This window comes from Pleurodeles waltl, chromosome 2_2 (genome assembly GCF_031143425.1).
Source record: "Pleurodeles waltl isolate 20211129_DDA chromosome 2_2, aPleWal1.hap1.20221129, whole genome shotgun sequence".
In the NCBI taxonomy this organism is placed as follows: Eukaryota; Metazoa; Chordata; class Amphibia; order Caudata; family Salamandridae; genus Pleurodeles; species Pleurodeles waltl.
Window position 1 is genome coordinate 129,098,580 of NC_090439.1, and position 13,364 is coordinate 129,111,943.

The 13,364-nt window shown below is 41.2% G+C and overlaps 1 protein-coding gene across 5 annotated transcripts in view; it reads right to left on the reverse strand.

Moving 5' to 3' along the window:
- CDH12 (cadherin 12) overlaps positions 1–13,364 on the reverse strand; it is a 2,251,017-nt gene that overhangs the window by 494,669 nt on the left and 1,742,984 nt on the right. For all 5 annotated transcript variants that reach the window (XM_069219514.1, XM_069219517.1, XM_069219515.1 and 2 more), the window contains one exon: positions 10,946–11,065. In XM_069219514.1, coding sequence (XP_069075615.1) covers positions 10,946–11,065 — 120 coding nt within the window. The remainder of the gene's footprint in view (positions 1–10,945; positions 11,066–13,364) is intronic.

Sequence of the window (13,364 nt, forward strand, 5' to 3'; positions counted from 1 at the left end):
GGGTCGCAGACGAGAAGGTGTGTAAAAAAATAAGGTGTTGCTTTGGGTTTTCCAGCGCGGCACAGATGATGCTTTGTTTCTTTCCATGTTACAAGGTGATGCATCAATTTCCAGGAGCGCAGCCTAGATTCCTCACTACAATGCGGGTTATTTTGATGCCCAGGTATGATGCATTGAAAATCCTTGACGCACTGGTAAGAAGGAGCATGCGCTGCATCGATCCGGTAGGCGATGCATTGATTTTTCACCCGCAGTCAAGCGTTGCATTGATTTCAGCAGGTGTTGCATTGATTTTCTGAGGCACCGGGATTTTCTTCCCTTTGGTGAATTCTTTGTGGCCCTGAGACTTCAGAATTGAGGCAAGCTCAATCCATGTCCTTTGACAGAAACTGTGGGGGGGGCTAGATGTCTTCCAGCAGAGTCAGGGGTCAGAAGGCAGCAGGGTAACAAGCAGGGTAGCAGTCCTTTTCAGCAAAGCATTCCAGATTAATCCTTTGGACAGCAGGGCTGTCCCTCTGACAGAGTCAAGTGGTAGATCCAGAAGTGTCTGATTTGATGGGGTCAGAGATCTGGTATATTTACCCAAAAATGCCTCAGAAGTGGGAGAATGTCAAAGTGTGGTTTTGACGTGCACAAGTTCCTCTTTCAACCCAGCAATGTCTGCCAGGATCCCTGTGGAGGATTATCAGTAACTTTGTGTGAGGGCAGGCCACTGTAGTGTAAGAGAGAGCCTCTCCACCGTTGCTGCCCAGGGAGACCCATTCAGTATGCAGATGAATGCAGATGTGACTGAGTATCCTGTGTTTGTGGATATCTGGGTAGAATGCACAAGTTGAGCTGTAAATCAGCACAGGCCAGTTGTGGATTGGAGACATGCTGTAAGGTATAGAGGGCAGTAAGGGCAGAGAAATGACACTTACTGAAATAGTAATGTTAAATCCAAATTCACCAGTAAACAGGATTTTCTATTACCAGTCTGACCATTCTAAACATGACAGATACTCCTTTCAGATCAGAATCTACCACTTAAATGTATATAAGGGCAGTTCTAATGCTGGCCTGTGAGAAGAGCAGACCTCACATTAGTGAGAAACAAATGTGTGTGTTTTTCACTACCAGGACAAGCTATACACATAAGTACATGTCCTACTTGTTACTTACATAGCACCCTGCCCTATGGGTTACTTAGGGCCTACCTTAGAGGTGACATATATATAGAAAAAGGAGAGTTTGAGGCTTGGAAAGTAGTTTTGAATAGTAAATGTTGGAGTGGCAGTGAAACTGCAAACACTGGCCATGCAATGGCAGGCCTGAGACATGGTTAAGGGGCTACTTATGTGGCTGGCACAATCAGTACTGCAGGTCCATTAGTAGCATTTAATTTAAAGGCCCTGGGCATCTCTAGTGTTCTTTACTAGGGATTTGCAGGTAAATTAAATACGCCAATTGGGTAGGAGCTAATGTTACCATGTTTAGGGGAGAGAGCACATGCACTTTAGCACTGGTCAGTAGTACAGTATGCAGAGTCCTAAACCCAGCACAAATAGTGTCAGAAAAAATGGAGGGAGGCAGACAAAACATTGGGGGATGACCACTCTAAGGCTGTCAAATCTAATATAGGTTAATTGAGAGGGGAAAGGGCCAGGACTTATTTATTTGTAGCATTGGACTTGTTCTCAAGGTGGATTGAAGTTGTGTGTATGTGTTAGATATCAGCTCAGGAGTGGTTGTCCATTTTTTAGAAGAACTTTTCAGGAGAGAAGGTGTTCCTATCAGTTTATTTACTGATAATGGAGCCACCGAAGCAGAAAACATTTTGGCAACATATGGGTAGTGAGAGAGAGGGAGGTTGTTGAAGGAGACTAGGTGAAAATAAAAGCTCCGGTGGAAGCTCAACCTGGATCAAAATATACTGAGCCAAAAAAAGTGATAAAAGTATTCAGGAATGCTATCAAAACAGAGGATGGTAGAATATGGAATCTTAGTAGTGTTGGGTGGTTAAAGGATTATAAATCCCAAACCTCTCTTTCCGATGAACAAACTACTCGTTGTGAAGTAACCACAGAATCATTTTGAAAATCATCCAAAGGGACAGGTGAGAGTAATGCCAGTAATGACATGATGTTGCCAGGAGATGGTAAGCCAAAGAGATTCTGTAGAATTCCAAGCTATCTCAAGGATCATGTAAGAATGCAAAGGTTCTTTAATTTATACACAATATTTAAAGAGTCATTCATTCATGTTTAAGGTCACAGTAGCATTTTTGTTTTGTTGTTTGTATTATTATCTTAACATATTTCACTTATTATATATTTGTACTATGTATTCATTAAGTAATGCATTATGGTTGGGTCATTTTATATTATTTGTGTTTCATTTGTATAAAGGGAAGATGTTTTTTTATTTGCTATGGCTCAGATGAAGGATCATTGGAGTCATAGCACATTCTAAGTCCAATAAGTTGGAATGGGGGTAGGAAATTTGAAAAAGCTTGTCAGTTGCTTTGAGGATTGGATGGGCAGCAATAAACCTGCATCTTCTCAACCAAATTCCTGTAATTTCTCATTACTCACTTTGTAACACTTCCTTAATTTCAATGTGAAGTCCACCATATTTCCTGCACATCCTTTGCAATGTCTTTAACTGTTGCCATTGTTCACCGAAGATAGATGTATGCACCATCCTGAATTGGGATTCAGTAGTAACATACCTATCTCCTTTAGGATCAGTAGTGTCTTGCCACCTTTCTTCAGCATGACATCTGCCCATTTGTATGGATCACCACTGCGAAGTCCTCAAAAGAGCCAATGCGTGTTGCAGAAGGGTGACTCTATAAGGTAGCGTAACTTGTCAGCATTTGAAATGCCTTGCTGGTGTGCTCATCCAGTGGTATGGGGATCGTGCTGTCTGAGCGTTTACTATGCTCTCCAATTTCCTATTCCTGCTCCTCCTATTCTTTCACTTATGCTTTAACGTCTTGTTGTGTATGAAAGTCTAGTTGAAAAAAAATTCTTACCGCTTACTATTAGGAGAGTATGACAGTTGCACAATTTTCTTGTGCGTATATATGCACAATTTGGGGGAAATTATGCAAAATACACATAATGAGGGTAAAAACAGTGCAGAAGACACAAGTGGGGTGGGCAACAGTGGCTCATGTTCTGGCTGTTCATGTTATTATTTTACAACCAATAGTATGTAGTTACATAGTGGCATACTTGCATAATTTCAGGAATTTCACGTAACAAGAATAAAATGATTTTCCTGAATTTCTGATATCACATGAATTACTCCAATTATGCCTGCCTAATCTAAATTTCACCAGGTCCTATTTAGAATAAGTAAAATTAATATATAAACACTACAACTTACATCAAATAAAAACATGATCAAATATCTTTTAGTGTGATTCATTAGTATTAACAGAATGAATGATGTGCTACTGAAAAGAGAACACTTCATAACTAATTTTTGTATTGGAGGTGTAAGAAATTGGGTTGTTCGTTGACTGGGATGTGAGCCCTGGTCATGCAGAAATCACAGTTTGTTTTCAGGGTAGGACACAAGCAACCCCAAATTAACTTGAGTGCACTCCTTTGGTGGCTGAATGTTTATCTTCCATGTTTTGTGCCAAGAGTCCAGTTTGTGTTGGAGAGGGTTGTGTCACAGGCAGTGGTTGACACGGTGCGAGGAGCAGGCCAGGTGTCATAGAGGAGCGGTCAGGTGCTTCACATTGGTGGTCCTTCTCAGGTGATCTATGCTTGCTATGCAAAGAGATGGACTGGCAACAGCTCATACTGAATTTCAGTGTGAGCGGCATGCTCTCTGTGTGAAGGGGCCAGTTCGCACTTGTGAAAAGCCCAAAAGCTTGATTTACGAGCTCACTGAGCCACACCAGGGTCCAGGCCCTGAGGGGCACCACTTGTTTTCAGGAACTTGCTGATGATGGGTCCAGGAGCACTGGGAAGCCTTTTATGTCCGTGAGGCTCAGATCAGGAGGCCAGCAGACTAGCTCTTCGAGTCACTCTGAGGTCCTGGGCTCAAGATGTGTTACATGTCCAGTTCTTCCTCTCCAGGCAAGAGGGCAACAGGCTGCCTGCAGGGTAGTAGCTCCTTCAGAGAAGTAACCAACCAGAGTGGCAGTCCTTGCAGCAGTCCTTTTTCCTGGCAAAGTAGTCACGGGTACAGAGGTGTACTGAAGAGTTGGTGTCTGAGGTCCTACTTTTATACCCTGGTTCTGGAAGATGGGAGAAGCTTCTAGATTGTGTCTTTGAAGAGCATGGAATTTCCTGCCTCCCGTATACTGGCTGCAAGTTGGATGAAGTGACAATGCAGAGTCATTAGGCCTTTTGGATGAAGGGAGTGCTCAACTCTTTCCCCTCATCCTTCCAGCAAATGGCCCAAAAAGGCAACCTAATCCCACTATTTTGTGATTGTCTGGGAAGAATTCACAAAGTCTAACTGTCTGTCAGTCTAACTGTCACTTTCACCCTGTCATGTGACTCAGACCAGGCTATAAGCAGGAGTGAATAGAAACACCCTCACCCCTATAGACTAGTCCTCACACCTGAGGAACAGGATCTGAGTGATTAGCCCCAAGGGAGAAGGGGTAGGGATTCAGGGTTGGGAGAGGGAGAGAGAAACAAATCCGGTCAGCCGGCATGTGGAGTCTGCAACTGGCCATCCACAAATCAGCGAGGAAACAGCTAGTGATCGGATACCTTCAATAAGAAAACAAACATGATTAGCTAAGAACTTACGCACTATGCAAAACAACGTAAGCAGCCTTGTACTGTAAGATCAAAATGCATTGCTCACCCATTAAAATCATATCACAATAAGGGAGGAGTAGTTGTGAGGCATGTAAACATAGGGGCCTTACTTACAAGCCCCTTGGGCTGCCGTAGTGTAATTAGTTTTATTCTACAGCAGCTCAGATAGTTCTCCACACAGTGTTGCATTTACAAACTGGTGCAGTGTTACCATGACACCAGTTTGTAAAGCCTACCGAGGTATACTGTATGAAAGGTAGGCATTCCCCTGCAAAAAGCCCAGCAGAAGTGGTGCAGTGAAACCTGCACGATTTAGTTTAGTACTATGGGTCTGTAACCGTATGATTTAGTCAGGGTTTAGTTAAATATGCATCCTATTAAAAGGTTGGAAATATTTAAGGGTAGAGCTTGTGAGTAGACACATCTAGTGCAATGTGAGCCCAATGTTGAGATGCATTATGCATCTTGCTACTTGTGAGTGATGTACTAGCAGCTACTAACCTATTGTTTGTTTGAGAAATGAATGTTTAACTGCAACCATATTTTGGGTATGCTTTCTTTGGTCCTGGATGCAAGGAGCACCTCATCTCAAACAGATGTGTCAACTCAAGTATGCCAATCACAGCTGAAGGCTTTGGCTAGGAGTGGAAGAGCCTCTGAGAACAAGGAGACCCTAATGCCATATCTTGCTTAAAGGAGTTACTCCAGATAGCCTATAAAATTTCCAAAGTTCAAGCAGGCAAGGTAAATTGCTACTCAATTTGCAGTAAGCATGTCCAGAAAGAACAATCAGATAAACTCAAGCCAGAGCAAAGAAAAGACACATCCATAAAAGTTACTATCAAGAAGAAACATCTCTCTAAAATTGGCTGGGGTGATTATATTCCTTCAGAAAATGAGAATAATGATTGCTCAGTTGACTCTTTACTTCCATCTAGACATGTTTTTAATAAAAATACCAATTTCACCCCCTCGGGTGTCACTGGAGTTAGATGAGTCCCAAAACAGAAAATGACTTAGTCATTGTTTCAGATGTGCTGGAGCTTTTCAGGGTGGTGAATCTGAAATTCAGTCCGATGTTGTGGAAGTTCAGGTTGGATACTTTTCGCAGAAGCTCCCCTTGGGTCATGAGCAGAAGTTTTCACAAGTTTCCAAACTTCTTCCTGGTATGAAGGGCAACCACAGGAGTGCATTTCTAAGCAACACCCCCTCCCCTCAGACCTTCAACAGTGCACCTAGAGACTCTTATAGTGCCAGGTAGAGGTTACCAGCAAAATCCAGTCCTGTTCCGGTTGCCACTGGCCAACTGGGAACTGTAGGCAAAAAGCCTCATGCAGCTTATTCTGTCCCTGTAACCACACAGTAGGTCAGCCAACTGACCCGTGAGTCCTCATCTTTGTCTTGGTACAAAGGGGTACAAGTTCAGTCCTTCAGAGCTCCTCAAAGGTCACAGACAGCAGGTCCAGTACTCTTCTGTTTTTCCACAGGTCCATAAAGTGTTCTGAGGAAGGTTGGAACGAGGGTCTAGCTTCATAGAGTTCACCAGCCTATTGGTTGGGGAGACTCCTAGACACTCTCTAACAAATGGGATAAACGTTCATAGGGGGAACCATACCCACTTTTTCAGTTGTTCATATTTGCCTTACTGCAAACAATCTCAAGTGCCACATACTCTCAAAATACAGGAAGGGGGAAACTCTTTTGCCCTTGTGCAGAAGAGGTGCACCCATCCAAAGGTTTGGCAAGAGTAATTAGCTTCCTCCTCATCTCTTATCCCTCCCAAAACCAGTTCTGGGAGTAACTTTTCTTCCAATGGGTTTGGTGCAGGACAAAAGCTGGGGCTTTCCAAGTGTCACCTGACATATGCTTGTGCCCGGGCAGGTCCTTTTGAATTAATTAGGTTTCTGGCCCCAAACCTATTGGTCTTGCTTCCATTGGAAGAAAACACCATCCCACTGGCAGGCCATTGTCTCTGCTCCGGAAGCAGTTTTCACACCTTTCTCACACCTAATTCTGGCCAAGGAGAGGCTGGACAGTAATGGAAAATTAATGCAAAATAGCCTCCAGCAACTTCATGCAGGGTAAGGGTAACTTTTTAAAAGCTACTTTTTCAACATATTTGGAAAAATTTGATTTCACAGTTAAAATGAATGTTTATTAAATATAAAAATATGCCTTTGACCATAGTGTAACCAATACAGGTCAACAAGAGTTCTATAGCGGAATTCATGTTAAGTTCTGCCCTTTGAATCATTCTAGAGCTTTGGGATTTTTTCTGTTGTAGAGGTTTTGATGTAAATGATTTTTCTTGGTTTCTTTCTAGCGATGTATCTATAGTTGCATGCTTTTCTTTCAATATCAGAGGTATACAAACCCCAGAAAGTTAATTTGTGCTCCCAAACAATTTAGCATTAGCTGCCCGAGGCTCAGGATTTGTGTGCAATAAAGGTTTGATGGAAAGGATAGTAACAAAAATAGACTAATGCATGGTTGTTTTTTGACACCACTAGTCTTTTCACTAGTTATTCATGCAACACAGTACTTATTTGTGCAAGGAACCGCAGTACAGAGCCATATTTAATAGAATGCTGGCTTCTGCCGTTATCCCCAGCACTAGCACACAAACAGGGTGCCTTGTGTGACTCATGTCTTTGCAACATGGTGCAGCAGCAAGTGTGCGTTGTCTAGATCAGAATTTATACTGCAAGCATAGCCTTCCAATGTAAACTCCTATTCATAGACAAATTGATCCCACACACTGGATGAGTGAGGTCCACTGCAGCACAATTGCATTGTGTTGTTTGTTTTTTAAATGGATACACTTATCTTTGTTTATGCCTCCTTCTAGGAAGCATTAGTTTTTGATGCAAGGCCTGGTCTGGCTATCTTAGTAGATTGCACTTTGTGTCAAAACCTATGGGTATTTCTACTGATCTGCTAAAGCAATCTCCCATTAATACCCCCTTGAAGCAAATTGACACATACCAGCACAATGTGGTTTTGTTCTGACGGAAGGGCATCATTCCAGCACCAAACACCTTTTTGCTCCATGTAGTAAATATTGTGTCACATTGCATTACTTTACACTGGCGCTAAGCCTTAGAAAATATGGCCCTTTGTTTCTAGAGGGAATGTAGTTCAGTCATTTGCAATTATTTGTAGTTTGTATGTGGGATTTGGAGTGCTGGAAGGTAATTCAAGATGGTCGATAGGGGTCTTCATGATTTATGATCTGGTGTGAACAACAAGTGTCGGGCTAGGCATAAAACAAGGCAGACGTGTTCTCCTTACACAGATCACATACTTTTTGTGTGCTGGGGTCTTGGTTCAAAAAGAGAATGTATTGCAGAAACTTGAAACTGGTTGTGTGCCATCTCTGCATGGGCGGTGTCAGCAACCTTCACCAACTGACTCTAAAAACCAAATGGACATTATATTGAGCTGGAATCTTATATGTGTTTTTGGTACTCAAGGACATACTTTACATACATGTTTCATGTAGATGACACCCCAGCTGTATTATGTATAGAAAAAAATAATGCAATTTCGCCCTCACATACTCATCAGCCCATATCCCCAGGTCATAAAGCGGCATTGTGCATGTTGTGCCGCTAAAGTCCCAAAGATATGTATGAAGTGCAGCAAGCATTTTCTTTGGTGAGTGTTAGACAACTTAAGAGGCAAATGTAAAGATCAGCCCAGTAACACATGCCAGGAGTGAGTGCTTGAACGATCATAGTTTTTGCCTGCAGTTTCTGTGCATTTAGGAAGTGAAGGGACAGAGCTAATATTCCACATATCCTGCTCCTTCTGTGGTTTGTTTATTGAGAAGGATGGTGTAGCCTTCCTGGAAAGGATCTTATTGGTGAGGTGTGATGCCGCAGAAAAAGAGGGTCCAACATATATTCATATATCATGTAACCAAAATCGTATAATGTAGTGTGATTTTAGTAAAGAAAATAATGTACGAGGGAAATTGTGCCCTCGGGTAGTTCGCCATGATTATAAACGAGCTTTATTAATCAGGAAGAATTGAATAATGTAGTAATCCGTCATAATTGCAACTGTATGCCATAATTTCTTGTTGTAACTGTTTTATGCTTAGCTTAAATTTTGTAGAGGCTTTGGCCTAGTTGCCTGGTCTCAAATTCTAACTGTGTGGCTTTTCCTTGAACTAATGTATATTCTTGCTTAAAGTTGTATTTTTCCAGTAGAGATGACTAATACACTTATCTCCAAGGTTTCGTGCTAGGCCGATTTCATCCCCTTTGAAGCAAGGTCAGTCTCTGCAGGTGCGGACAATGAGGGTACAGATACCAACAATAATCAGCAAACCACGTTGCAACTTGTGTTCCAAGGCTCCAAGGATAATGTATGCATAAATGAGTACTAGTAGAAAGACATTTTTCATAGGTCAATTTGAAGCCACCCTATGAACCCTCCAATGGAAGACCCTGCAGAATTTGGAATGTTTCTTACTTAAACTCACTGGACAAAGATAAGTCAGCCATTTTCCTTGATGCCAATTTGAAGCCAAACGCTAGACTCCATTTTGGACGACATCCCGATGCCCCCTTTGAAATCTGCCCCATGCTGATCGAACCGGTACCTGAGGGACGAAGACTTTCTTGAATGCTGATTGTATTTGGTAAATATGAAAGGATAATTGTATTATGCATTGTGTTTTCCTTTTAGGTACCAACTGCTATTTTTATAGGGCCCAAGCTAGAAGTTTTCCAAATTTGTGTTGACTAAATTAATTTTGCATGAAACCCCACATGCCAATGCTAATTAGAGGTTAGTTGAGGTATTCATTCGATGCACCATGCTAATTTGAAATCCTGTTATGCTGACCAATGTATGAAATTAGTCAAATACAGCTACTAATATTAGTGATTTGCATTGCTATAACTGAATGTATTATAATTCAGATTTTGCGTAGATTGCGTTTCTTTCGCCATTATGGACAGCTAGTAATGTTCTTATACATATATCATTTGGTTTTGAGATTTATATACATTGTGCTAGCTTTGTTAATATAGGGAAATAAATTCACTAACTTTTAATAAACTGGTGTCGTTATTCATGACTGAAAAGTCATGGTGCGCCGAAATACCAACCGTTATTGATTTCTGATGTGTTATTTTGATCTATTAATTGAGTGTTGAGTACTGATTACACTAGTTATTGAATATTGATTTAAGTGACCCGACTATTCTAGGATGAGGAGAGTCCAACTCGGCTAAAAAGTTCACCGACCTCCAACGTGTCCAGGTACAGGTAATTTATAAGGGCTGGACGCGTTATCAGGTGCAATGTTTCAGTTAGTTAATTTTCTATAATTGCTAACGTAAGCATGACATGCCCTGCTTTGCTTCATGGTTATCAGAGAGTATTTAACAGCTGATCCTGCATTATGTGTGCCCAGGTACATTGACAACAATTCAGAGGGAGTGACTTGTGAGACAGGTGGAGAACTTACTTTGGGGATCATAGTTTGACTGCCTGATATGGCTAGCAGGGCTTAGCCTCAAACACCATGGTATATTCTGTGATGGCAGAGAAAGGAGATCTGTGCCAATCTGGATTATGGACATTGTGTGAGGTTTAAGGCTTGCTTGAAGGGTAGTGGTTCATGAAGAGATAGTGAGACGTTTACTGGAGCAGGCAGGTTTGTGTCCTGAGGTGGACTAGTTTGGAAATCTACTGGTGACCCAAATGGAGATGAGAGTAGGGTGAGCCAATATTGTTTGTTCTTTTGGTGTCATGGCGATAGCAGCCATGATGGCACGGCGGGTATTGCTTCTGAGGGCAGTGTTTGAAGAAAGTACAGTACAGTTTTATGTGGTTTTTAGGAGATGGCAGGAAGCAAAAGGGAAATTTAATGTGCTTCTTAGCAGTAAGTAGTTGAAACAAATGGATACCTGACTAAATGTTCCACCTTCACCTTTGAGTGTACTGAGCGAAGGAGGCGTGGTATCCTTTCACATAAAGCATTTGATCACATACTGCTACCAGGAATAGAAGTCTAGCACACGCTTTTCAAGCATGTCACATGTATAGGAAGTTATGTGACTATTTTTCATGGATAAATAGAGGGAGGACGTCCTGCTACCGCTTCGCACAACGGAGAACAATAATCATCATTGAAATTCCCACTTCACGATGTTTACCTGTCTTAGGATCAATGGAAAAATAAGGCTGTCCCTCTAGAATACTGTAAACCACTCTGGCGCTGCTTCCGTACGTGGGGTCATCGGCGTCGGTGGCTCTGACCTGGAGCACATATGCACCTAGGGAGAGAGACAGATGCACGTTTCAGATTTTATTTGCACACAGTGCATCAAACACATTCATGGCAATAGGCTGGGCTGCAAAACATATCAACATAATTCAAATGGCTACTTCAAGGATGACGCTCTGTGACCGCCTTTCCTGCAGTCTGTCTTTTTAATGTGGACTGCCTGACACATTGTTTGTTGATTAATGAACACTTCCAATCGTGGGTATTGCTTGAATTAGCACATGTTCTCACACAGACCATTTAGAAGATTCATGTGCTGGCGCAGTCATCCGTAGGGTTTTAAGGCTTTCAAACTCACGAATTGTTCTGGCCGGTCACCCGGGCACTAAGATTACACTGAACTGCAACACTATATGCATAAATATAAATGTCACCTCATACAAACCCATAGCAGCACTGCAAGCCCATCTTTCAGAACCGAGGAAGCTGACATCCCACACCCTACACTTACTCTTGAACTTTTTATGTAGGAAGGTAACTCGGTGACAGCCTTTCAAATGTATCAGTCAGAAATATTTGCCTGCGGGTCTTTAGAGAGCTCCACAAGAAAGGTAGAGTTGTATATGTTGAAAATGAAAATTATATCAAAGAAGCAGCAACAATAGATGGCAAAGCCTATACACATAAATGAAATTATAATATGAATAGAAGGTAAGACTGAGAAGTACGTTACGCTATGTACACTTGTAGGTCCTGATTCACAAAAGTAAACTTATATTTTTGTGTAAATTTAATTTTGTTTTGGTTTTCACATACACCTATTTCAATTTTACTTACAGCAATTTTATGACTGCAGAGGATCTGCACTTGTGGCGGAGACTCATATGAAAAGATAGACCTCTCCAGATCAAAGGCACCTGGTGTGAGTGTCAAAAGTGATGCAGTTGTTCAGGAAGGTGGGACCTAGGTTGTGCAGTGCTTGCATGTGCAAGTAGTTTGAACTGGTCATGCTTGTGGATGGCTTTCCGACTTTGGGCCCTATCTCTTGATCTGTAGTTCAATTAATTTTTTCTTTCGCAGTTCCGAGGGGTGACAAGACATACATCAAATCGTTCAAATTATTTACAGTGTCACTCAGTGAGCCACACATTAAATCTCAGAGACCATATTACAGTTCAAAGGGCTTTATTAAAGACTCAAAGTCAAACATAAATGAGTCACAAAATCATTATAGAAATATAAGGAATCAACAAAGCAAAATTAAAGTGTTGCACAACATTGAATTTAATCAGCATGTGTAGAACCAATATTTCAATAGCGATAATACAGAAAATTAGAAAAAGTGTACGATGCTTAAAATCCAAAATCACGTTCCATTGCCTAACCATTGAAACTAGATTCCTAACTATTCTAAACATTAAAGAGATTTCAGAGAAAAGATCAGCATAACAGAACTTCTGCAGAAGTAACATGAAGCTTTTTAGAAAAATACAGTATGAGGTTTATACCATAGAGAGGTCCGCTCTGATCAAGGGGCAAGAGGAATCTGAAACTACCACTTGCCAAACCACACTTAAATATCAATTCATCCAGGGGCTGACATCATCATCAAAACATTTCCCCAGAGAAAGTTACAAATCACATGTTTTAATTGATGTTTGCATTGCTTTTAAGTCTTTTCCATTCAGTCTTGGTGCACCCTTGCACTCAGGAATTTTAAAAGAATTACAGCTGCCATTTTAGGATACTCCTTCAGTGCTTAGAAAACTTCTCTCAGGCTCTCTTTTCTCTCATGCACCATAGGCTTCTTGTTAGCCTCAAGAATCTTTCTGTGTCACCTGCAGCTTTAGAAAAATAGATAATAGCAACAAGCTTTCACATTGGAGGTTAGAGCACACAACTAATTTGGGCCTTCACTCTGGCCAAGCTAAAACAAACATAAATGCACTTTTAGTTTAAATGTTTTCCACAAATTTCTCATAGTGAATATAAAATGGTTATAAAAATAACATTTTTAAATACTATAACATAAACATTCTTGCAATACAATAATCAAATGTGGTTTACATCAAAAGATATATTCATATGTGTACTTTACTTGTATGCAATTCAGTACACCACATTATATGAAAAGCCATTTTAAACATTACATAGAAAAAGAACCACTCCCTTATTTAATGTTTTCTGAAACATAATGGCACAGCCACGTTATGCTCTCTCAACAGGAAGCCACTGGAAGTCCTTGAGGTTAGTTGATAAGAGGCTGCTGGATGGGAGATTGATTGAGATTCTGGCTGATGAGTTCTGGTTAATCTGGAGCCTCTTGGTGAGTTGACAGGCGATTCTTC